We start from the raw sequence: 23,265 nt of genomic DNA on the forward strand, positions 1-23,265 counted from the left end.
TGCGAGCGCCCTGTGGCTCTCTGCTCCTGTTCCGCGGGGGACAACCGATGCACGGAGACGCGACGCGGCTTTCCGGCGCGGTGCACGGGGGGCTTTGCGGCGGGGATCTTCCCCGTCCCGTGCTGACCCTTCCGCCCGCGCTCTCAAATCCCACCGCGGGCACGAGGCTCTGCGTTGATCCCCTGACCCCAACGCTCATCCTGCCGGCCCCTGGGGCTCTGGCGGCCTCGGGGCCGGCTGCGTGGCGGACCCCGCTCCTGCCGCGTGAGTCAGCGCGCTGCGAGCGGCGCTGTCAGGGGAGCGGGCGGCACAGAGGGAGCATTGTGCTCCTGCGGGGGTTACTATGGCAATTGGGGAGAAGGAGAGCAAACAGATCAAGCAAAATACCAGCCGGGACGACGGCGTGTGTGTGTGTGTGTGTATGCGCGCCGGGGGGGCTGTTTCAGGGCATCGGGCGAAGGTCTGGCTGGTGGCTGCGCCCTCCGCCAGGCAGAAGGTGGCTGGGGGAGCAGCCACGGGGTTGCAGGGGTTTGGTTCGCCCTGTCCCGGGGCGTTTTGGCCGAGCAGGAGGTGCAGGGTTGGCCTGGTGGGTGTTCAGCAGCATCCCTGGACCGCTGCCTGCATCCCTGAGCCATCTGCTAAATCCAGCACCCTGGGTGGGACGGGAGCGTGTGCCCCCCCCCGGCTCTCCCACCCCCTGGCTGCGGGAGGATGCTGCAGCCCCTCAGGTTTTGGCTCCGGGGGTGGCTGCAGGGAGGGAAGGCGGTGCCCGAACCCGGGGACGGCAGCTTTCGCTTGGCTCCGTTTTGGGTTTGCTCCCGGCGTTGCTCAACCAGGTGCTTTGCAGTGTCCTCAGTGGGTGCACGCGGATATTTATAGCTCCCTCTGCCAGCCCGGCCGGGCGCGGGGCTGGGAAGGGAAACCTCGCGGGTTCGTGAACCCGGTGATCAAACCCCGTGATTGCCAGGACAGTGTCAGCTCTCCAGGGCTGGTTTCCAGCCCAGCAGGATGGGTTTGGTGCGGAGCAGCCAGGCTGCAGCTGCCCACCCGTGCTGCCTCCCCCAGCAGGGCAGGATGCGGCCGGGGGCATCTCCCCTCCTTCCTGCCCAAGTCCCAGCTCCTCGCCTCTTCCCCTCCCTTTCCCAGCAGCGTTGGAAGCGCTGGACTTTGTCCCAGGAGCCGTTCCTCATGGCAGGGAGCCTGCCCGAGGCCACGAGGAGCCGGGAGGTGCCTGCCCCGTGCTCGGAGCCCACCTCTCAGGGCTGCTCCCCAGGGTTAGAGGCACCTTCAGCTGCAGGCCACCGCAGCCCCTTGTCCCTGCAGGGGATCGGGGCGGCAAAGCAGGGCTCTGGCTGTCTCTGCAGCTCCGTCCCATTTCGGTCTCCGTCCGGGGAGGATCACACACGCTGAAGCTGGATCATTCCCAATTTCCCTTCCTGGCAGAAAGCGCACGACCCGCTGTGGCCGTGTGGTCCCTCAGCCTCCCTGGGACGGCCTCGTGTCCTGGGGTGGGCACCGGGCTCTTAGGGTCATGCTGCAGCCCCAGTTGCACTCTGGACCTTTATACTGGTTGTCTCTTGTCCCCTTGGCTTTGTCTGCTGGTGTGTGACCCCCCTGGGGCTGTCGGATCTCCTTGTGCTGTTTGGAGCTGGGCAGGAGAGCGTCCTGAGGGCTGCTCCTGACGGGCCCGGCCTTCTCCCAGGTCTCAGCCCGTGCAGACCAGGCCTGGATTTGTGTCTGGCAGTGCTGGGACAGGCAGCTCCTGCCCGGTTTTGTGCTGTTTTCCCTTGGTGGCACGTGGGGGTGTCCCCTTTTGGGGTGGGAGTTAGTTACTGCCTGGCTTACTTGTGGCCTGGTGGCCTTCGTCCCGCTGTCGGCGTGGAGCAGAGCTGGCCTGGCCGCTTCCCTGCCTGCTTCTGCAGCCGTGACAGATCTGCCCCGTCCCTTCCCACGTGCAGCAGGCTCTGTGGGGCTGCGAACCCGCTGAGAAACGGCTCCGTGCGTCCCAAACTGGCCTGGCCGGGAGCCTGAGGCCTGGTGGGGAGCGCAGGAGCTGGGGCAGCGGAGAGCTGATCGGGGCCCCGCGCACGGCTGGTGGCGTGGGGACCTCTTGTGGCTGGTCAGCCCGGGCTGGGGCTGGGTGCCAGCACCCCTCTGTCCTGTCGGCGTGTTCCTCTGACCGTGCGCGGGGCCGTGAGGGGTGTACGCTTTGTGCCCGCTGCTCTGGAGCACCAAAACTGACCCCGTGTCTCTCTGCTCTCTTCCAGATTCCAAGGGATCCTTGGAGCCGCACAAACCAGGTGAGCGCCCAGCAGGAACGGCAGCTTCAACCCATCTCCTAAACGCCAGAAATCAAAAACCCCAAAGCAGAGGAACCCTTAATGGCCACGGGGTTAACAGGCACTTTTGGGGTGGCTGGAGGAGCCTTGCAAGGCGTGAGACCAGGAAAACGGTTTCTGTTGGTGCACCCCTGGGCTGGGTGGCTGCGGGTGGGAGGATGCTTGAAGGAAGAAAAACAAAAATGCCAGTTGCTCACGTGTGCGTCTTCTCTTCCAGTGAAAAGCAAGAAGAAGCGGGAGCTGAGGATAACATGTGTCCCCATCAAGCAGCCCGTTGCCAACACAACGTAAGTGCGGTTTGACGAAAAGCAGGCAGCTGAAATTCCTGCTCTGTGATGCTCTTCCCAAAACACCTTGGGCTGCGTCCCCGCCGCTGAGCCCTGCTTGTTCCAGGAGCCCTCTCCAGAGACCCTTGAGAGCTCCGGGAGAGCAGTGAAATCCTCAGAGGGGAAATTTCACTCCCTAAAAGCCCAGATAGGGCAGATCCCCCAGCGGGGGAGCTGGGGAAGTCCCCCGTTAGTGCCATGCAGCCTGGCATGCACGCAGCAGCCACCTCCTTCCCCTGTGGCTGCATCTCTCTGAATTTCCCTTGGCGAAGGCGTCAGCCTGGAGCCTGCAGGGTGCTTGCACGCCCAGAGCGCTCCTGTAGAGGCTGGTGCCAGGTGTCCGTGATTCCTTTTCTCTGCACTTTTCGAGGTGCAATGCAAATATTTGCGCAGTGCAAGGCTTTTGCCACGAGCCTGAGCACTTCCTTGAAGCTGGAGCTTGCTGCATCGCTCCGATGGGAGCTAAACAGGAGGCTAAAACAAATTGCTCAATTTCCCATCTGACAAGGTCACAGCTGGGGAAAGCACAGAAGCGAAGCACGAGGGACAAAAGGCTAATGTCTGCTCCAAAAGCACCCTGCTACCAGTAGTGGGAAGTGGGCAACGATGGGGAAAAAGCCATAAAGGAAGGCTTTTTGCCAGCGTGGTGTTGTGCAAAGTGTGACGCTGTGAAATGGTGGCTGCTCCGCATGCCAGGCTGCCTGGAACAGGCCGTCAAGTGTACACAAATGACTCACTGGTGAGGAATTACCTGTTGTTCCCTAGGCGTGTGTTTCGGGCTACGTGGCTGTCCTGTTGCAACACCTGCCTGTCAAAACATGACAGCTGAGCCGCTCTGCCGCAGAAACATCTCATCTGATCAGTCGGGGTTCCTTGGGCTCGCCTCCCGAGCGGGGATGGTTTCGTAGCCTGCTGGTTCGATGCACGCCTCACCTCACTGACTCCCCGGGGTTCTCGCTGGCTGCGTTCAGCAAATGCTTTGTGGGTGGTGTTCGCACGATGAAAGCGTTTGTGAGCGCTTGGAGGGGGCTGATCTGAGCCCGTAACAACAAGGCACGGTGGAAAGCAGTGGTTGAAAGCGCTTGAAGGAACACGAAACCTGGCCCTGCAGGAGGGGGACCACGGAGCTGTGCTTTCCTCTGACTCTGTCTCTTTCCTTGCAGGCCCCCGAGGAACCTGGACTCCAGGACGTTCATCACCATCGGAGATAAAGTACGTGCTGACGTGGTTTCTTTTTGCTTCTTCCAGTTTGAGAGACCTGATAAAAAAAAAAAAAACGCTGCTAGAAATAGCCACTGCTGCTCTTTTATTTCGTTCTCTTGTTACGGGCTCTCCTGGGGCTGCGGAAGGCTGTTTGCAAGTGAGCTAAAAATGCGGGGTGGTGCCTCGGGTCAGCCCTGCGCCTTGCTGCTTCCCCCCCAGGCTGGGCAGGTCGCTCCGTGGGCACCATCGGGGCCCCTCGGTGCAAGGCTTTAGGGTTTGGGGAGAGCTAGGATGGAAGGAGGAGTAAGAGGCAGCTTGAGCTAGGTCCAGGGCACAGCCCCACGGCCCTTGTTGTTTTCTAGCTGTTGTGTATTAATAGCTCGGGGAGAGAGGCTCCCTGTGGCAGCCTGGGCACAGCGTGTGCACTGGGCGAGCGCTGCAGCGTGGGGACAGCTCTCCGTGCTGGCTGCCGTCCCTGCAGGGCCTTTCTCCAAGGGATTCGGCAGCTGTGCTCTGCCTGCTCTGGTGCTTGCAGGAGGGGTCTGCTCTGGGCACTGGAGTGGCACTGCGTGGGGTGGAGGAAGGTTTGGGTCATGGGGTGGAGGATGACCTTGGGTCCATCCGATCTGTGCAGGTGATGTTCTGCCCCTCTGCAGGGCAGGGGGTGAGGGATGCAGCGGGGGGGATGCTGATTCTGTTGTTACATCGCCCCTGCCCCTGGGCAGGGCCGTCCTGGTTCCTGGAGCGTGCTGGGAACTGCCAGCTTCTGGGGAAGCCTGTGGATAAATGCCAGGAAAAAAAAAAAAAAAACACAACAATAACCTGGAACAACTGCACAACACGTGTCCTGAAAAGCACCACGAGATTCTTCCTGGAGGCTGCTGCAGGAGCAGCGAGCCTGTACCCTGCCTCTGCCCAGGCCAGCGGGACGGGGGCGGGTTGCAGGGTCCCCACATCCCTGCTCTCCTCTCCCCTGCACCCACCGCCCTGCCCGGGACAGGGCCGGCACCTTCCCGTGCCAGGCAGCGCATATCTCACCGCTGAGCTCAACCCCAGCCCTCTCCTGCTCCCTGCCTCGGCCGCCTGCCAGCCACATCTGGCTCGCGTAAACGGGGCCGGCGGCGCTGCTTGCTGCTGGCCGCCCCGTGGCCAGCGTGGCTGGGGAGCTGGCTAGCCACCAGCCCAGCAGCCCCGGCTCCCATTTTGGCCCCCCAGCACTGGGTTCTGCTTCCCTCCTGCCCTGGGCGTTGCTCGCGGGCGGTGTTTCCGACGCGGCGCACGCTTTTCCCACCCTTTGTGGCTGCTGGGTCAGTTGGGCATCCTGGTATTATTTTTCTTCCCCGGGACCGGAGGAGGACTCGCAGGCTGGCTGAAGTTCTGCCTGGTTGAAAGGAGGTCTGTAACTTATTAGGAGCGATGAATGCAGCCTCCAAAAATAGCCCGTGGCTCACTCGAGCAGTTTATGCCCTGCCCAGCAGCGCAGGCAATTACAGGGTAACGCGTGTTTAGGGAAACTTGTCTGGGGGTTGCGCACAGGCTCGCTCGCTCCCTGCTGCACTCGGCTGCCTGAACACTGGGGGTTTGTCCTTTTTTCAGCCTGAAATGAAATCTGTAATTGCGCTCGCCTGAGCTCTTCCCTTGGTGCTAGCTCACGTTGTGCCTTGCTGGCCGCTTTCTGGTGGCGGGACGAGGTGCTGAAAGCAGGCACGATCCGAGCTGCCCGATGCTGGGAATCGGGTTGCGGCGTGTGCCGCCCCGTCTAAGAGCAGCTTTGCACAAGCTGGGTGCTGTCGGACACGCGGGTGTGCTTGCGGTCACACGGGGGTGGGCGGGGATGCCCTGCTGGGCACGGGGATCTGGTGCCCATCCCGATCGCTGCCCATGCTGGCAGGGGAGCTGCTGAAACCCTGCGGGTTGTTCACCGCAGAAATATCCTTGGGGCGGTCGTCCTGAGCGGGCAGACAGGCACCAACTGCTGGGGCCCTTTCCAGGGGCAGCGTGCCCTGGCTGTAAGGATGAAACTCCTCAGCTCTAGCTTCGGAGGGAGAATTTAGTGAGCTCTGGTGAGTTTGGGGCGCAACAAATAGGGAGGGAAAAATGCATCCATCTCCTCTGAGCCTGGTGCCTAGAGCTGGAATCCTGTAGGCACCATCATTTGGGAACGCTCTACATGAGAGAGATGCAAGCTTTGGATTTTGCCTTTGGTGATAAGCATGCCTATGTCTGATTTCTTTCTTTTTTTTTTTTTTTTTTTACCTCTCTCCCTAAAGAACTTCGAGGTGGAAGCTGATGACCTGGTGACGATTTCGGAGCTGGGCCGTGGGGCTTACGGAGTGGTGGAGAAAGTCCGGCACGCGCAGAGCGGCACCATCATGGCCGTGAAGGTGAGCTCAGCTGCCTGCCAGAGGGCTGGGGGTTGGGACGTGCGGCTCCTGGTCGTGACAAAATGGGGACAGAGAGGTGCGGGAGGCTTGAGGAACGCTGGGTTCGGCAGCCTCCGGTGTCCCTGTGCAGCCTGGTGTGGCTCTTTCAAAGCAGGCTTTGAAATCCAGGCGTGGAGCCCTGGGCTTAGGTGGTGTCATCCCTTAAGGAGCTGTCTGGAAGAGGGAGTCTGGGCATCTCCTGAGGGTGCTACTGGCTGCAAAACTCCACCTACATCAAAACCTTCTTTTTCTTTTTTTTTGTATATTTGTCTCAGAGGATTCGAGCGACTGTGAACACTCAGGAGCAGAAGAGGCTGTTGATGGACTTGGATATCTCCATGAGGACGGTCGACTGCTTCTACACCGTCACCTTCTACGGAGCCCTCTTCCGAGAGGTACTGGGCTGGTGGGGAGCTGCTGGGCTGTGCAACACCTTGGGGTGTGTGGGTTCTCCAAAGGCACAAAGCTATCTCAAGCCACCTTGGCTTTCTTCAGCTGAGCTGGGCTGCTTGAGATGAGGCAAAGTCGAACTCCTGCCTCCTCCAGGCAGCGTGCAGCAGGTCCCTTTTGTCCCCACGTTGTCCTTGGCTGGGCTGGATTTCAGGGAGACCCTCCTAGGGAGGCTGTTGCAGGCAGTTTTGGTGGTACCTGAACGTCTGTGCCCATCGCTGCCTGGTGTGGAGGCAGCGTGCTGGTGCCTGGGGAGCTCGGTTTGCCCTGGGTGGAAGGGGCAGGGTCTGTTTGTCTGTCCCCACCACTCCCTCCAGCTCCTGGGGTTTTCCAGGGAATTCCCACTCAGCTGCTTTCTCTCTATCTGCAGGGCGACGTGTGGATCTGCATGGAGCTCATGGACACCTCCCTAGATAAATTCTACAAGAAAGTACTAGAGAAGAAGAAAACCATCCCTGAAGACATTTTGGGGAAAATGGCCGTGTCTGTGAGTGCCTCTTGGGTTCATAAGTGGTTTTGTGCTCCCCCTAGGCCTTGCAGTGATGCATGCCACCCCTCACGTGAAACTCAGTGCTGTGTTTTGCCCTCATGGGGGGTTGAGTGCAGCCTGTCGGAGGTCTCTGCTCAGGCACACAGCATTTAGAAATGGGTGGTGTGTTTGCAGTGAAATGCTGGTGCTGCGTGTGTCTAACAGTACTCTCCTGCTCTGTTTGTCACCAGATTGTACGGGCTCTGGAGCATCTGCACAGTAAACTGTCCGTAATCCATAGAGGTAGGTGCTGGATGGGATTCGTGTGTTGTGGTTGGAGCGCTAACTTTGAGATAAGTTGTATGGAGTGTGCCTCTGGGGCCCCTGCAGTGGTGTCTGGTGGCACTTGGGGTCATGGTGGGCAGACCCGGGTGCCCAAGACCTGTTCCTGAGATGTATCTTTAATGTGTCTCCGTGCGTGATGTTGTTCTCTTCATCCTTTCTGGATGAAGGGTTGAATATCATGACTGAGTTCCTCACTGCCTGTACTTCTGTGGACATCTCTGGCCCTCTCTGAGCACAGAGATGCATCGCAGGCAGCTCCTGGGGACAAAATCCCATACCCCTCCTGGCTGAGTCGTTCTGGCAAGGTGAGAGCTGAAGGAGACCTTGCAAATCATGGATGGGAATCGTAACACCCAGGTCCTGCTCTTCATCTTAATGTAGTTCCTTGTGGACAGCTCATGACGAGCGTGGGACAAGCTGTCCCGAGAACTTGATAGGGGTTGAACTTTCAAGGCTGTGTTGGACACACAGATGCCCCCCTAAGGAGCTGGGTATTAGCTCCTCAGCATTTTTATTTCAACTGCGTAAGGATCTTTTGATCTCCAGGCCTGCTCTGCCTGGAGGGCAGGGTTATAGTCCTGCCTGTGAATATTTACTTCGGTAAAAGCACAGTGGGGTTTTGTCTCCGTTCCCTGGTCCCCTCTCAGGTCAGTGGGGAGCTCCAGGTGTTGTCCCAGGCTCTGCGATACCTCTGCAAAGGCCCCATCTGCTCTCTTGTGTTCTCTCTCTTAGACGTGAAACCTTCCAACGTGCTCATCAACAAAGAGGGACACGTGAAAATGTGCGACTTTGGGATCAGCGGCTACTTGGTGGACTCGGTTGCAAAGACCATGGACGCCGGCTGCAAACCGTACATGGCTGTAAGTGTGCTCGTGGGGAGCTGCCCAGCCTCGGCTCAAAGGCTTTCTCAAAAATCAGTCTGGATTCACCTCTGTCCTGAGACACAAAACCATTACAGAGTGCTCTGGGCTTCCTGATCCAGCAGGATCCTCCGAGGAGGGGATTATCCTCCCTGTAAGCCCTCCTGTTTGTGTTAATCCTGCAGCAGGCTCTTCCTTTGCCACCTTCCCTTCCCAGAAGGGTAAAAGCCTGGCTGGTGGTGGTTGTGGTGGTTGGACAGGCTGCTCTTCTTGGTTAGAAAATGCTGAGGCTTTTCTTGGCAGGATCATTTCATTCCATGCTCTCAAGTCAGTATGAATTTCCCTCTGCCATCCGTGGTGTGTGTGGGTAGCTTGTGCTCCTGGGGCAGGGATGGTACGAGTCACGCTCAGGAGCTGGAGGGGAGTGTTTGTGGCGTTCAGGTGGAACAAGACGTGGCTTTCATCGGTGCTCGTAGATTTAACCTCAAACCCTGCCTTCGCGGGGACATGACCCAGGGGAATCCACCCAGCCTGGGTTTTGGAGCCAGAGCTTTGCTGCGTGTGGTTTGCACTGGGAAGATGAGACAGAGTTGTAATATCTTCCATTTTGCTCTTACAGCCAGAAAGAATAAATCCTGAGCTGAACCAGAAGGGCTACAACGTGAAGTCGGATGTCTGGAGTCTGGGGATCACAATGGTAAGGCAGCGGGCTGAGGCCAGGGGGTGGGATGGGGTCTGCGCTGGGGGGCTCCGACCCTGCTGCAGGCACTGGGGTCTGATGCTTTCACCCCTGGGTGGATGCCCGCTAAATGGGGCTGAATTCTGAAATTCTGAGCGTGACAGCTCAGGGCATGAGCAGATAACCCAGGGCACGGAGGGGTGGTGCTGCCCTGTGCATGCAGGGCCGCTGGGCTTTGGTGGGCATCCCCGAGCCTGGCTTTTAAAGCCACCTGCAAGGCTTTGCTTTGCAGTTCCCCACGCGCTGGCTGGCGAGGTGGTCAGCAGAGCTGGTTACAAGGAGCGGGGTTCTCTGTGGCTGGGTCGCAGCCTTCCCACGAGCACACCCCTCCCGTATTAGCAGTGCCTGGTAGGAGGATCATGATGAGTTCGCCTGCCTGCCTGGCAAGGGGTGATGTGCATGGCTTGCAGCGGTCGTGCCTCCGGGGTAGCTCGCAGCAGCCAGCAGAAAGGGGAAATGCTTTGAGTTCCAAAATCGCAGCTGCACAGGATGGTGGATCTACCTCCTGCAAGAAATGGATCTCGCAGAAGACAGCTGAAATCTTCTGGCACTGGAAGAAGGAAATCCCAGCTGTTGGCTTTAAGGGGATGCTGCCCGAGAACTCTTCTCTTGCTTTCCAGGAGACCGTCTCTCTGGGGCTAGATTACTTTCACAAGTTTGTCTTGCACCCTCTTAGTCACAGTTTTGCTTTGGGCACCGCATCCAAGCATTTGGGTGTGCTGCACAGATCTTTTGACAAATACTCTTTCCCTGGCTGGTCTTGTCTGGGGTGCCAAACCCAAGCCCCCTCTTCTCGGTACCCCCGTGCCATGTGGAGCTGGGCTGGCTGGCCAGCTGTGAAGCAGGCTGGAAATGTAATCAGCTCCGGCTTTCCTCCGAGATGCAGGAAGCTGTGGGATGGGAGATTGTGTCAGTGACGACATCTTTGAACCTTTCCAGTGCTGGATGGGAGAGGGGACCTTGCTGAAAGCCTGCCAGCCTGTAGCTGAAAGGAGCCCTGACCTGATTCCCTTTAATGTCTTCCTCCTGGGCTGGCTTCCTGTTTTTTTTTATTTCTGGAGGGGTGTGATTGATTTCAGACCGGCTGAATTTAGGGCCATGGAGGTGCAGGGCTAATCCAGGCCCTTCCGGGCTGCTGGCTTCATTCAGCTCTCCAGCAGCGGGAGCTGAGTTCCCCAGATGGGGGCCCCTGGCTCTGCTCCACATCCCTGCACATTTCTCATCCCTCCCATCCCGTCCCACCCAGCCAGGCAGACCTGAAGGCTTTGCTGTCCAACTCCAGACAGGAGCTGGCCCTTGGCATGAGATGCCCAGGAGCTGTGAAGGGCTTTTTCCTGCTGGAGTGGGTGATGGAGCAGGGCTGACGTGTACCAGCGACCCAGTAACTGAAGTGGTTTGGCAACAGTCTTCCTAAATTATGTTCTAGCACTTTTTTGGGGGATTCATGGATTTTTTTTTTTGTGCTCATGCAGCACTAGCCCGAGGCCCAGAGGCCAGTTCATGGTGAGCAGAGCACTTCAGAAGCCAGTGCAGAAACGGTGTGCGCGCTGCTGCTATCTTTTAAAATAATCCCATTTTACATATCTTTGTCTGCTTCCTGTAAATGCATTAATTTGCTGAGCAGGCCTCAAAAGGAAGTATTTTTGGCCTCTGGGTTTTTGTATTTAAAAAGGAAAAAAAAAAAAAGGTAGCATGACCCAAATTGAGAACTGTTTGTAAGGAAAGAGGTTTTTCATTCTGAATCTGAGCTTGCTGCAGCCTCGGAGGCAGCAGGCTGTGTGGGGTGAAGGTGGCCCCAATGTCTCATGTCGGCCTGTCCCCGTCCCCAGATCGAGCTGGCCATTCTCCGCTTCCCGTACGAGTCCTGGGGCACCCCCTTCCAGCAGCTCAAGCAGGTGGTGGAGGAGCCGTCGCCCCAGCTGCCTGCCGACCGCTTCTCCAAGGACTTTGTGGACTTCACGGCGCAGTGGTGAGTCTCCAGAAGGGTTTGTGGCTTCCCCCGGCCTGCCCAAAAGGGTCTGCAGGGGTTGGAGCAAGGCGTGGGGCTGGGTTTGTCTGGCTTTGGAGCCCGCTTCTCCCTTCCTCCCTGTACCAAGCTGGCATTCGGCCACGGCAGGAAGCGCAGCCCGAGCGGGTTTTGCTCTCGGCCTGACTCACCCCAGGCTGCTGGAAGGTGCCGAGTTTCTCTTCCCCTTTTACTGTTGGCGCTGCTGAAATTTTGGTGGTTTCTGGCGAAGTGGCAATGAAACGAGAACAAACCCCTGGCACCGTCTGGGTGCCTCGGGGTGAGAGCTGATCCGTGGTTTTGCGGGCACCACGGCTGGAGAGCTGCTCCCCTCGGGGTGTCCCCTGCTCCTGGCGCGCTCTGAGCCCCTTGGGGAGGTGCCAGGGCTCCAGCGAGTCTTGAGGCGCTCTGCCCAGCCTGCCGGCTGGTGGGAATCCTCTCCCCTCCTTCCCTGGTTTGGGGGCAAGAGCAAGGCTGCGTGCTGCTTGGCTTGTCCCCTCTGTGGCAAAACCCTCACTCTTTTTTTTTTTTGCGGTTCCCTCCCTGGCTGCTCTGCAGGGCCGCGTGGTTCAGGGAGGGAGAGGAGCCGGAGCAGCCCACGAGAGGGGAGTCGTGGTGCCTGGGAAGTGGAGGTCCCATCCCACAGACCCCATACAGAAGCGGGGGTGTGAGGGGAAGGAAAAGGGGGAAAAAAAAGAGAAAAAAAAGATCCTACAGCCTTTCTCTTGTGTTTTTTTCTTCCAGCTTAAGGAAGAACCCCGCTGAGCGAATGAACTATTTAGAACTAATGGTAAGTGCGGAGCAGTTTCTGCTGGCCTCTGTCTCACTTCTGAAACATTTTGGGATAAAGGGCCCTAGCAAAACGGGGCAGCAAGACATGGGGGTGATTTTCAGGTGCATAGTGGGGTGGGTGTAGCTAAGATGGAAGGGCGTGCTGAATTCAGGGGTGGTAAGGTCAGGTTTCTAGGTGTTTTCTCCCTCTCTCCTATCTGCTCTTGGTGGCTTTAGGCAAACAATGTCAAACGGTGGTAGCACAGCTGCCTGGGTGGGGTTAAACCCAGAAATGCCAAACCTGGAAGCGTTAAGCTTTGAGCTGAAGGATGGTGTCCACAGGAGCCTGGAGAGGGCACTGGTGTCCCCCTGGCCAGCTGTGTGACATTCCCCGGGGCTGCTTTTGAGCTGGTCTATCCTGCGATGTGACTGATGTCGTCTTGGTTCTTGTCGGCAGGAACACCCCTTCTTTACCTTGCACGACACCAAAGAGACTGACATGGCCTCCTTCGTGACAGAGATCCTCGGGGAAGACTCCTAACTCAAAGCTCACGGCTTCCTGCAGTCCCCTCCACCCGGCATCCCTGCAGCACAGCCGACGAGGACTCGAGTCAGTGGTGGTTTGCACAGATCACATTTCCCCAACCCACGGGCGTCTCCGGACCTGGCCGCCCTTGCAGTCTCTTTTCTCTTTGCCCCGTAACTGAAATCCCCCAGGGGGGAGCCTTCTGAAGCCGACACCTTCCCGACTAAGCCACCACAACCGAAGGCTCGGGAGCTTCCCGCGGGTGCCAGGCGCGTCCCCCACCAGCAGGGGATGGTGCCCACGGCACCCGAGCGGGGCCGGGCATCGGCTGTCATCAATCCTGGCACAACAGGCACAGTCTTTACCTTTCTTCCCCTTTGCTGACTGGGGAGGGCAGAGAGAAAACATTCTGCTGTGCTTTCCCACTCCTCGTCTGCGCTGCCCGAAGCCCCTTCCCCAAACCGTGTCCCTTCTGTGCCTGGCTCTCTGCCCCCAGGCTCCTGGGCAACTTTTTAGGAGGCTCCAGAGCTCCCTGGGTACACCGCTGTTCCCCCAAGAAGACGTTTCAATGCCTGGTTCGACCCTTCAGTGCAGCACCAGACCTGGCATCCCCTTCCCACCCCCTCACCGACTCCATACGGCGGTCCCTCGAAGGTGGAGGGGGAAACATTTTTTGGATGAGCCCACCTCAACGCAAGTGGCAACCCACGCTTCCCGCAGCACCTCGCCCAGCACACGGTGCTCTGTGTCCCGAGGGGCCGGGGTGGACGAGTGGGTCCTTGGTGGCTGCCTCCAGCCTCCCCTCCAGCCTCAGGTTTGGAGGACGCGGGGAGAGCAGGCATCCACCGCCTCCCGCAGCCGCTGCCTCTGCCTTCCCCGGCTCCTCGGCCGGAGAGGACGCTGCTCCATCTCCCTTCCCAGCCCGGGCTCGTGTAAGACCTCGCACTGTGACACCCCTCGTTTCGGAGGCCCTGCTGGCACCCTTGCGTCCCGAGCTGCCTTCGAGCCCCGCGGCTGCCCGCTGAGATGTCAGCCAAAACCGAAAACCCAGCGACTTGCACGGGGGCTGCTGACAGTTGTACATTTTCCGTCTATATATAATGGACTTCGTAACGCGTTTCCTCGTTTTAATCTAACTTGCTATAAATTAAAAAGCCCTTCTGTGGGGGAGGAGGGAGGAGCGGTTTCTTCTCCGCTAGCAAATCCACTGTGAAAACCTGATGTGTTTCCCTGCTCCCCCAGCCTCAGCCCTCTGCGAGGAGTTACGGGAGCAAAAGGGATTTCTGTCTTCTGCTGTACGTGGTCACAGGACAAACGCACCGGCTGTGGATTTATTTTTTTTTGATAGATTAAGTTTTCAGAGGGATTTTTTCCTTTTCTAATATATATTTGTGTGGGTGTATGTGCGCGTGCTCTATATATTATATATTTTTTAAAATCAACGATGAATGTGTGAATGTCTGTGTGGCTAGCAGTTTTGGTGAAATGGCTAGCAATTTTCTGGCTAAATTTGGGGTGGTGGGGAAGACTCCTAAAAGAGACCCTGGCTAAGATTTTTTTTCTTCTTTTTTTGTTTTTTAAAGAAATGCATCTATTTTTTAAGCGAATCTTTTAAAAACATTTTTTCCTGAAATCCCTGCCCTGGAGGTCTGGATTTTAGGGTGCATTTCCCTCCCGTTCGGGGTCCTCCACCTGCTGAAAGGCTTTTCCCCAGGGTCTGATCCCTCTCCCTGGGTGGACAAGCCCTGAAAAAAAGCATCAGAGGTGTTGAGATGGACAAACCCTGTTCAGCTTTGGGCTGACCCCGGCCCCCACCCCACCTCTTTGTGTAATATACGCTGATTGATGTTCTCCACGCCCCCCCCCCTCGGTCCCACTCTGCAAACCACCCGGCACTCGCTGAGCGCACCGATACCGGCTTGGTAGGACAGCTTTGCAGCTTCTGTACAAATTTGTACAATTGTAATTTTTTTTTTTCATAGTCGTTTACTTTGGATTGTTTTTGTTTGCACGTTGAGCTTTTGTTTTTCCCCTTTCTCCTTGTTTTGAACCCTTTCCCCTTTCCTTACCTCACCCTCGTTTTGGTGCTTGGGGGAACGGCGATTTTTTTTTTTTTTTTTGCATGTTTTTATTTTTGGCTGCCTTTCTCCTCTTGGACGCGATCCTGACTCCCGTGTTTCGGGGAAGGGGAACCTCTGCCCTTACAGATACTGGGCGATGCCTGCGGGGTGGGCTTGGGACCCTGCCCATGAAGCCAGGCGCTGCGGAAGAGGCGAACGCAGCAGCTCCGCGTCCCTCGGCTGGGGCTGGGTGCCACCAGCTTGGCTTTAAGGTGGGAGAGTTTTTTTTGACCGCAGCGAAAGCCCCTCCGGCCCTGTATGTCTGAGAACGGTCTGTACCCACCCGACCCCATCCTTTTCAATAAAATCACCCCCCAAACCAGCTCCTTGTCCTTCCTTTCATCGCTGGGGCGTCCTCATCTCTCCAGCCGCCGGGGGTGGGTGGGCGCAGCCCAGGACACCGGAGGGGGGGTGACGGCACCGGGGTGCTTTCCCCCTGGCCCTTTTTAGGGCTGGAGCAGGCACCGGGACCGGGGGCACCGTCCCCGGGCCGCCGCGAGGGGGAGGCAGCGGCCAGCGGCCGCCCGTGGGCTCCCGTGGGGCTGCGCCTCGCGTGGCCGCGGCGCAATGGGATGGGGAAAAGGGGGGGACCGGGGGGAACATGGGGGCTTCATCCCGAAATATTTGCCCTACGAGCTCTCCCCCACCATGGCACGGAGCCGGGCAGGATGAGGCCGGGGGCAGCGGGGAGGTGGGGACGTGCTGGGAGGGGGGTGCGTGGGGTGCAGTGACCCCAAATAATGGCATGGGGAGGGGGCTCAGGGGGCTTCGCATTCAGTGGGGCCAAGCTCGAGGGCTCTTGTTTCAATTAATAACTTAATAACTACAGCGAGAGCCATTAAAAATGTATCAGTGCCTCCGAGGAGAGAACTTGAGCAGAAACGGAAAATCCATCACTTTGAGCTCTCTTATTAGGAGAAGGTTTTTTGTCGTCCCCCCCCCCCCATTTGTCTCAAACACCAGCAAAAAGGTGATTTCTGCCCGCTTGCTTCCCCGGGGGTACACCTGAGGTGCCCAGAGGTGCCAAATGGGACCAGGCCTTGCCACAGAGAAAGGAAAACTCATCGCCCCCAGGCCGAGGCGAGGACGGTGGCACCAGCGGGGCTGGGTGGGAGCACGGCGTCCCCATATGGGCTCCCCCAGTGCGCTGGGGGCACCCTCACTGGTCATACTGGGAGCTGGTGGGGCTCCTGGGAGCTTGAGCTCACGCCGTTCCTGAAGAGTGTTTGTGGGGGAGGCCGGCTGATAGCGATTAGCAGGGGGTGTGATGACGTGGGCAGCTTTCTGGGGCTGCGGGTTACTTATTTTGCTTAATTTGTCTTCTTTTTTACCCGAAGGCGGCTGAGGCTGGGTTTAGGGCGGGTTTCTTTTTGCTTCGGGTGGCCCAACGAGACCTCCGCAGTACGGAGTGGCCTTTCCAGGCCCAGCCAGGCTGCCGGGGGGGCCTGAAAATCATTTCGGGGTCACCTGGAGTGACTGGGGCAGCCCATCAGAGGGGGAAGGGGTTTAAGTGAGGGGCACCGGGGTGGGGAAGGGCCTTGCTGCCTGTGGGGAGCTGCTGCGGGCGCATCTCCCGGCTCTTCTCTCCAAGCAGAAGGTGGGTGCCGTGCTTTGGGGTGAGGAGAGCCCAGGCTCTGGTTTAACCATGGGCATCCAGGTGCTTCGCTGCCCTTCCCGATAACTGGCCGTCCCTAGGGGTGAGTTTCCAAGTTTTTCTCTGTTTTTACCACTGGTTTGGGTACTCTCCGAGCCCTTTCTGCCCATCCTAGCAGCCCGGTTTGCAAATCCAGCACTGGGGCCAGTGGCAACTTCCCCCATGGGTGGGGTGCTGAAAAACCAAGGTAACCCCGTGCTACCTTACACAGGACCCCAAAACAAAGGAGCAGAAGAGGTTGGGTGAGAGCTCCTGGCTTGCCCAGCGGGTGCAGCCCTCCCTTGCCTTCACATCCCTGCTGCTTTTTCAGAGGTGGCGAAGCTGGCGGGGAAGCACGGGGGCGAGCGAAGGAAGCCTTCATGGTGCAAAGCCTGAAAATATCGCATGTTGGGGCGGCACTGGGGTCCCCACGGGGGTCACCTCCTGCGTGGGAGCCCCGGGGCTCCAGCAGGTTTGCCAGGAGGCTCCCCAGCCCCACGCGTGGTGGCCCCGGCCCGTCGCAGGCTGCGTTAACCTTTCCCAAAATACCGAGGGTGCCGGAGCAGGCGGCTGATTTCCAGACGCTGCAGGCACGTGGGAAGAGGGCTGCGGAGGAGCCTGGTGAGCCGGGGTGGCTTTTGCACTTGATTTGCATCTTGGAGCTGCTCGGGGTGTGGAAGATGGGAACGTCGATGAACCGAAGCGGTTACCTCGATATCAGCTTTGCTTTCCTGGGTGCACTCCCAGCTCAGGGACACTGGTGTCACTTCCAGAGTGATGCACTCCTTCTGGAAGCCAAGATTTCAGAAATGCTCGCCTACAGTGCAGGGTTGGAGACAAAAGCTCTAGCTTGGGTTTGAAGCTACCCCAAAACGTGCATTGCGTGCAGTGCGTGGAGGAGTGAGGCGATCCCTCGGTGTTCCTGGGGTCATGCTGACCCTCTGCAAATGCCCTGCAGAGCATCGCCACCTGCAGCAGTCCCACACGGCCTCGGTGACGAGCAGCTGATGAATGAGCCGGGGGGACCCCACGCTGCGACTGTGCGATGGAAAACAGGCCAGGAAAAAGGAAGATGGCCTTAAAATGGCAGTAATAGAAGCTCTTCCCTGGCTTTATTCAGGTCGCGCCTCCCCACCATGTCTGGAGCCTTCTCTGCATGCACCGGAGGAGCCCGGACCCCACTTGGGGACAGGCAAGGGACAGTGTCCAGTGCTCCCCTTGGCACCGAGCATCTTAGCGGGTGTCTGTGCTCCCCGAGACCAGTTGGCAGCACGATGCGCCCTTTGCCATCCTCCTGCCTCGCCCTGCGTTTCTTTAATTAAAGCTTTCGGAATGATCTTCCCCTTTATTCCCCCAAATCTTGTCCTTAATTAAAATCCCAATCTGGGCCAGCAGGAAGCAGCTGTTGCCTCTTTGCTGCGTGCTCGTGTGTGTGCTGTGAGCCGCTAACCCGGCTGCTGGCCATGCGGGGACAGGATGGGGGACAGCTCGGGGACCCCACAGGGAGGCAGGGAACACCACTGTCAGCTGTCCTGCTTGGCTCCTCCGGCCCCCCGAGGGATGCAGGCTCCCAGGTGGGTGCAGGACCCCCAGGGAGAGACGAGACGCCCCATGGACGCCCCGCGGAGGTGGTGCTGAGCGGAGATGGCCAGGAGGATCGCCCTCATTTTGCCAGCAGGAGCTGAAATCGTCCCAGGCACCGGCCTCCCAAAACTGTCACTGTGGGTTTGCTGAGCTCCCGGCCTGGAGGAGGGCTGGAAGATGCTGGTGGATGAAGATGAAGATGGAAACAGGGTTTGGGAGTGTTCCTTGAGCTCGAAATGTCACCGGGGCTCCGTGATGTATCCAGACGGGGTCAGCTTTCTAGTTCCTCTTTTTTTTTTGATGCTCCCACTTGCTCATTCAGAGGAAGCACAGTAGGAGCCAGCTGCAGCACTGCGGGACCCCAATCCAGCCCTGGCACCTCGCAGGGGGCTGGGACAGCCCTGCCACCCGCTGTTCCCAGCCCTCACAAGGGGGGCACAGCCTCGGGAGGTGACTTCCCCACTCCCCTCCTGCCCAGGGCCGGTGCTGCTGCAGCCATCCATCATCGGAGCAATTGGGACGCCTTGGGGACAATTAGTGAACTGGCAGTGTTAACTTCATCAGGCAATACGTCTTTTTTAATGAAACTCGTGGAAAAAAAAAAAAGTGCTGACAACAGATGTATTATTTCACCTCCAATTTACCGGTGCATGCATTTTTCATTCATGGAAGCGTCTGATATGCAGATGTATTCAGGGCAGAGCAGGTTCAGCACTTGAGGGATCAATTCTGGTGGCACACTTGGAAGAAAGGCACTTGGCTGAGCGCATGGCTGTTCCCAAAGCAAACCCCAAATGCTGTGCCCAGGACGGGCTGAAAAGGTGATCATCTTTTCCCAGACCATTGTGGCCGCATCGAGGTGGCTTCTCCAGGAGACCCTTCTTCCCTCTCTGGCTCCCTGCTCACCACCATCACCCCTTAAACATCAAGGCCAAAGCCGGGTGCCCCTTATGGGTGGTCTGAGTTTGGCCTCCAGACGTGTCTGAAGCTCCTCTCCCCCCGTGTGCTGCACGTTTCTCGCTGTGCGGGGGGGAGCCAAACTCCCGAAGCCGGGTGGAGTTTCAGCTCTGTGCACCGATGAAAAATATCTGAGGTCTTTTTCTCTCTCATTAGGAATGGAAGAAGGGCGTCTTCTCTTTTCTGGGTACTATGCAACCAGCATCAATTATTCAGGCCAGCATCTCTCTGACAAATATTTTTTTTATGTGGGGAGATTAAATCCAATTTTTTAATATAATAACAAAAGCAATCTCTCTCTCACAACTCCTCATATTTCATGCAGAAAAGAGGTCCCAGGCATCCATTTCTGTATTGATCAGCAAATAGGTCCTTGTATAGATTTAGTTCACCTAACCTTGTTTAATTTTGGATTCATTGATTCAATGCAAAGATCTAGATGAAAAGCAAGTGGGCTGTTTCCAGTGCTGGTGATGCTATTTTTAAATAAATCTAGTGCACGCTAAAATAAATATGCAAAGCATCTTATAAGTCCGTATACGGGTGGGGAAGAGGAGACCAGATGTACTAAAATATTTAACAAACTTTTTCTTGACTTCTCAAACCACGTGTTTGGTTTAGTAACCACTGGTGATGTTTAACCTGATATAACTTGCTCTGCCCTGCTGCCCGTGCCCGGTCCGCGGGAGCCTGGCGGAGCAGCGGTGACATCGGTGCCGCACTGAAATGCAAAGCTCATTAACCGCGTCTGGGATTTTTGGTTTGTTTGTTTCTTTTTTGTTTTCACGTTCCTTACAAGAGCAGGAGACGAAATACCCATCTACAATTCTCTTTCATCTCCAGGCATGTTTTTTTTTTTTTTTTTTCTCCTACCGTTGCTCGGATGACAAAGTTTCTCCTTCGGATTTTTATTTGATTTCAGAAGATGAGAAAGAATTAAAAGCATCTCAGGGAAGGCTGGGCTTATGTTACCCTACCCGGGACCCTGCAGAAGGGGGGCACATGAGCTGCCAGCAATGACTGGCTCCAGGGGCAGTTGTTCACCCATTTCCATCACCGGTAGATGACTACGCCACGGAGCTCAGCCCGCTGTCCTGGGGAGCAGCATCCCGCTCAGGCGTACGTGCCTGTCTCCTCGAAACCCTCGCCTTTCGATCCAATCAAAGCTAATTGAGTTGCGGTTTTGATCATGTCTGATGCTGATAATCAGATTCCCTTGGGTGACACAAAGATGGGGCTGGTGGAGATGGGAGCAAGCTGGGGGCTCACGCAGCTGTGCTGGTGCTGCTTGGTCTCTACAAGACACTGGAGAAGCTACATGGGAACCTGGCTCCATCTTTTGGGGCTGGCCAAATTTAGTGCATGCCTCAGTAGGAACTTAACTAAGTGGGCTGGGCTGGTTTTGGTCAAAAAAAAAGCCAATTTGCAAAACCCCGATGTGGCTCCATCTTGCTGAAGCCTGATGGGAGCACTCCCAGCACTGTGGCACTCATCAGGTTGGGGGAAAGTCAATACTCTACCCTGACCCTGGCTTCTGGACCAGAAAGTGGTGAGCTGAGGATGTGCAGGTGGGCAGGCTTCCAGGCAGCACCAATGGTCTCCGCAGCAAATTCCTTCCCACCTGGTGATACCCAACCCACAAAAATTTGGGTGATTTTTTTTTTTTTTTTGCCTTTGATGAAACCAGCACTCAGATCTCTTGTTTCCACTGACTCATCCTTATCAACGTTTCATGTGAGGGGCTCGGGAGGAACGTTCAACGCAGTCGGCTCTACCTGAGGTCTCAGGAAAGGACTTTAACCGAGTACCCAGCTCCTGAGCATCCAGGTTGTCCCAAAGGACTCCTATTTATGTAACCCTCGGGAGCAGTTTGCTAATCGTCGTGCTGATACATGGCAGCTCTGTGTGGTTCCCAGGGAGGGCTGGAGATGCAGCTCTCGAGTGAGGAATACTCAGCTATTCTCTGTGTGAATAACGGAGACTTTGAGGAACAGGGGAATAGCGAAATACAAAGGGAATGGGAGAAAGGAGTTCTGCTTCTGCAGGGCTTGGTGGCCCTGAGGCACTCGCTCCCCTCTTGTAGCTCAGCGGGGATCTGCGGTGTCAAGGAGCAGGTCTGTCTGTCCGAAGGGCTGGGGGAATGCTCTTCTCCCTTGATTTCATCTGACATCTTTTTTATTTTTATTTTTTTCTTTTAATCTCACTTTGTATTTAAGGCCCTGGACTGAGACTCAGGATTGCTAGTTTCAAAAGCTCTCAGTTACTTTTTTCTTTTTATTGCTGATTGTTTCCTTTTTCCTTTTATATCTTATTTTCATAACTTACTCCTTAAGGAGTGCCAAAATACCGGAATCACAGAAGGCAAATCCAAGAAGCCCTGGGTTTTCGTGTGGCTGCAGTCAGGGGATTTCAGGTTGCAGTGGATTTCCACCACCGTGAAGGCAATCCGGCCTGCTCTCTGTTTTCCAGTTTCTGACACTAATTGAGGGTGCCATCTCTTCTCTGTGGGTTTGCAACTGTGGCTTAATACATCTAATCTCCTTGAATGTGCTTGCTTGTGTTAATTACACCAACACTTGTCAACAGCAATTCTGCCACTTTGGTTGTCTTTTTTTTTTTTTTTTTCCTAAACATTTTCGTTTTCCTGGTCAATCTTTAACACCTGATTGCTCTGCCTTCAGCCATCCCCTGTGGCAGGACCCAGCTCTGAGCCGGCAGAATGGCCTCAGGGAGGATCCTGCTGCACCCAGGGTGGCTTGCGATCGAGGGAGGGGATCTGATGCTTCCTTCTCAACCTGCAAAGCCACCGTCTTTCCTTGGCCACCCATCGCTACTTCCAATGAGGCAGCAGAGGTCTCTTCAGACCTGAGCGTTGGTGATGGTTTGGCCATGTGGGGATGAGCAGTGGCTCCCCTAGGTCCCTGTGTGGTGGGATGTGGGTGGAAGCGTCTGGGCCAGGCTCCGGTGGGGCTTGGAGCTGGAGGAGCCCCCTGTCACTGAGCTGCCAGAGGGAGGGACGTGCTTATAAGAAAGGGGCATAAAAGAGAAGAGAGAGCCTTTTGTACGGGTCCTGCTGATGAAGTGTGCTAGCCTGGCGCAGGAGGCGGCAAGAAGCCAGGAGCTCTGAATGCCGTGGCCAGAAGGATGGAGGAGAGAGCACTGCCAAGCCGGCGGCCTTCAAGCAGGCCGGAGCCCAGGCCGGAGGAAACGTGGGCAGCCTGGGAAGGAAAGGACGAGGCTGAGAAACCGGAGTGTAATGTAGAGAGGTGTCTTTGTGCCGGAGGTGTCACTGCCCTTGGAGCTGCCACTGAGGTTCCGAGAGGGGACGGAGCCGGGCCCGGCAGCAGGGCCCTTCTGCCTGTCCACTGGTGTGGTTCAGATCACTAATGAGCTAATTAGTTGCTATGGAAATGCAATGTGGGAGAACTTTGGGGAGGAAAAAAAAAAAAAATTATAGGTAATTTTTATTTGTTTGGGCCCAGTTCCTATAGCAACAGGAGAACTTGTCACCGACTACCAGTTGGTTTCCATGGCGTTGGCTGCTAGTTCTGGGTTATTAATGCCTCCGAGCACGAAGCAGAGCGACTTACCAAGCAGGGCTCATGGCTCAGGGCTCGTCCTCCATCACATGCACGGGAACCTTGTGTTCGGCCAGGCTCTGTCCTCGTCTCTGCCACGCAGTCAGCACGTGCCCAGGAGCTGGGGAGAAGTGCTGCTCGCCAGCAGGTACAGTGCTGGAAGCATCCAGTAGCTTCCTCCTGGCCTTCGTTTCAAGACATCCCGAAATGAATAATCCATCACCTTGTAGCTCGCTCCCCTTGCAGCATCACTTGATTTTTAATTGGATTTTCTCTGGGTTCAGCTTCCAGATGCTTGGCGGTGATCTGCCTTTCTCTGCTAAATTAAAAAGTCTTTTAGCACCTGGCAGTTTTGCTGGGAAGGGACTTATTGTAATTAAGTCACTTCTCATCTCTCCTGAACAAAGCAGTTTGATTTCCAGCAGCCTCCCGCTGCCATGTTGCCCCTCTTTTTGTGCTGCTGGACAAAAGGGGTGCAGACCCCGGTGGAGGTATTGTGAGACCTCTACATCCCCTTCAGATGCTGAGCCTTGGAGCCAGACCAAACACCAAGGCTGTGGATTTGGGGGAGAGACTGGTTTTATTCTAGTTTATAATCCCCCCCCACCAGCTTTCTGCAGGTGATAATTACCCAGTAGGAGCTAAAATCTCCATCTCCCTCCCCACTTATCAACCCGTGCTCCACTTTGAAGGCATCAGCCACTTCTCTCCGACCAATTCCTGCAGCCAAGTGATGCTCAGCAGGACCGTGCGCAACCTCCATCGGCTTTGAAGGTGGCGGTGTGACAGCAGCTACCGCCTCTCGGTGAGGAGAGAGATCTCAGTCCAGCTTTGAAGGCAAACAGGGTGATCAGTGTGCGGGTAAACCTTTAAAAACATTTGGCTGAGGGCACCGCGCGGTTGGAAGGGAGGCATGAAGCAAATCAGCCTGCAAAGG

At 56.6% G+C, this 23,265-nt stretch overlaps 1 protein-coding gene across 6 annotated transcripts in view; it reads left to right on the forward strand.

Annotated features, from left to right (window-relative positions):
• The window catches only part of MAP2K3 (mitogen-activated protein kinase kinase 3), a 28,907-nt gene extending 14,009 nt beyond the window's left edge, over positions 1-14,898 (forward strand). For all 6 annotated transcript variants that reach the window (XM_083799776.1, XM_083799781.1, XM_083799780.1 and 3 more), the window contains exons 2-13: positions 2,268-2,300; positions 2,557-2,626; positions 3,829-3,877; positions 6,139-6,252; positions 6,567-6,686; positions 7,112-7,228; positions 7,462-7,513; positions 8,288-8,415; positions 9,035-9,112; positions 10,984-11,123; positions 11,904-11,949; positions 12,388-14,898. In XM_083799776.1, coding sequence (XP_083655902.1) covers positions 2,268-2,300; positions 2,557-2,626; positions 3,829-3,877; positions 6,139-6,252; positions 6,567-6,686; positions 7,112-7,228; positions 7,462-7,513; positions 8,288-8,415; positions 9,035-9,112; positions 10,984-11,123; positions 11,904-11,949; positions 12,388-12,471 — 1,031 coding nt within the window. In that variant the 3' untranslated portion in view covers positions 12,472-14,898. The remainder of the gene's footprint in view (positions 1-2,267; positions 2,301-2,556; positions 2,627-3,828; positions 3,878-6,138; positions 6,253-6,566; positions 6,687-7,111; positions 7,229-7,461; positions 7,514-8,287; positions 8,416-9,034; positions 9,113-10,983; positions 11,124-11,903; positions 11,950-12,387) is intronic.
• The last annotated feature ends 8,367 nt before the right edge of the window (positions 14,899-23,265 follow it).

The sequence above is a fragment of the Anser anser genome (genome assembly GCF_964211835.1).
Source record: "Anser anser genome assembly, chromosome: 15".
NCBI classification, from domain to species: Eukaryota; Metazoa; Chordata; class Aves; order Anseriformes; family Anatidae; genus Anser; species Anser anser.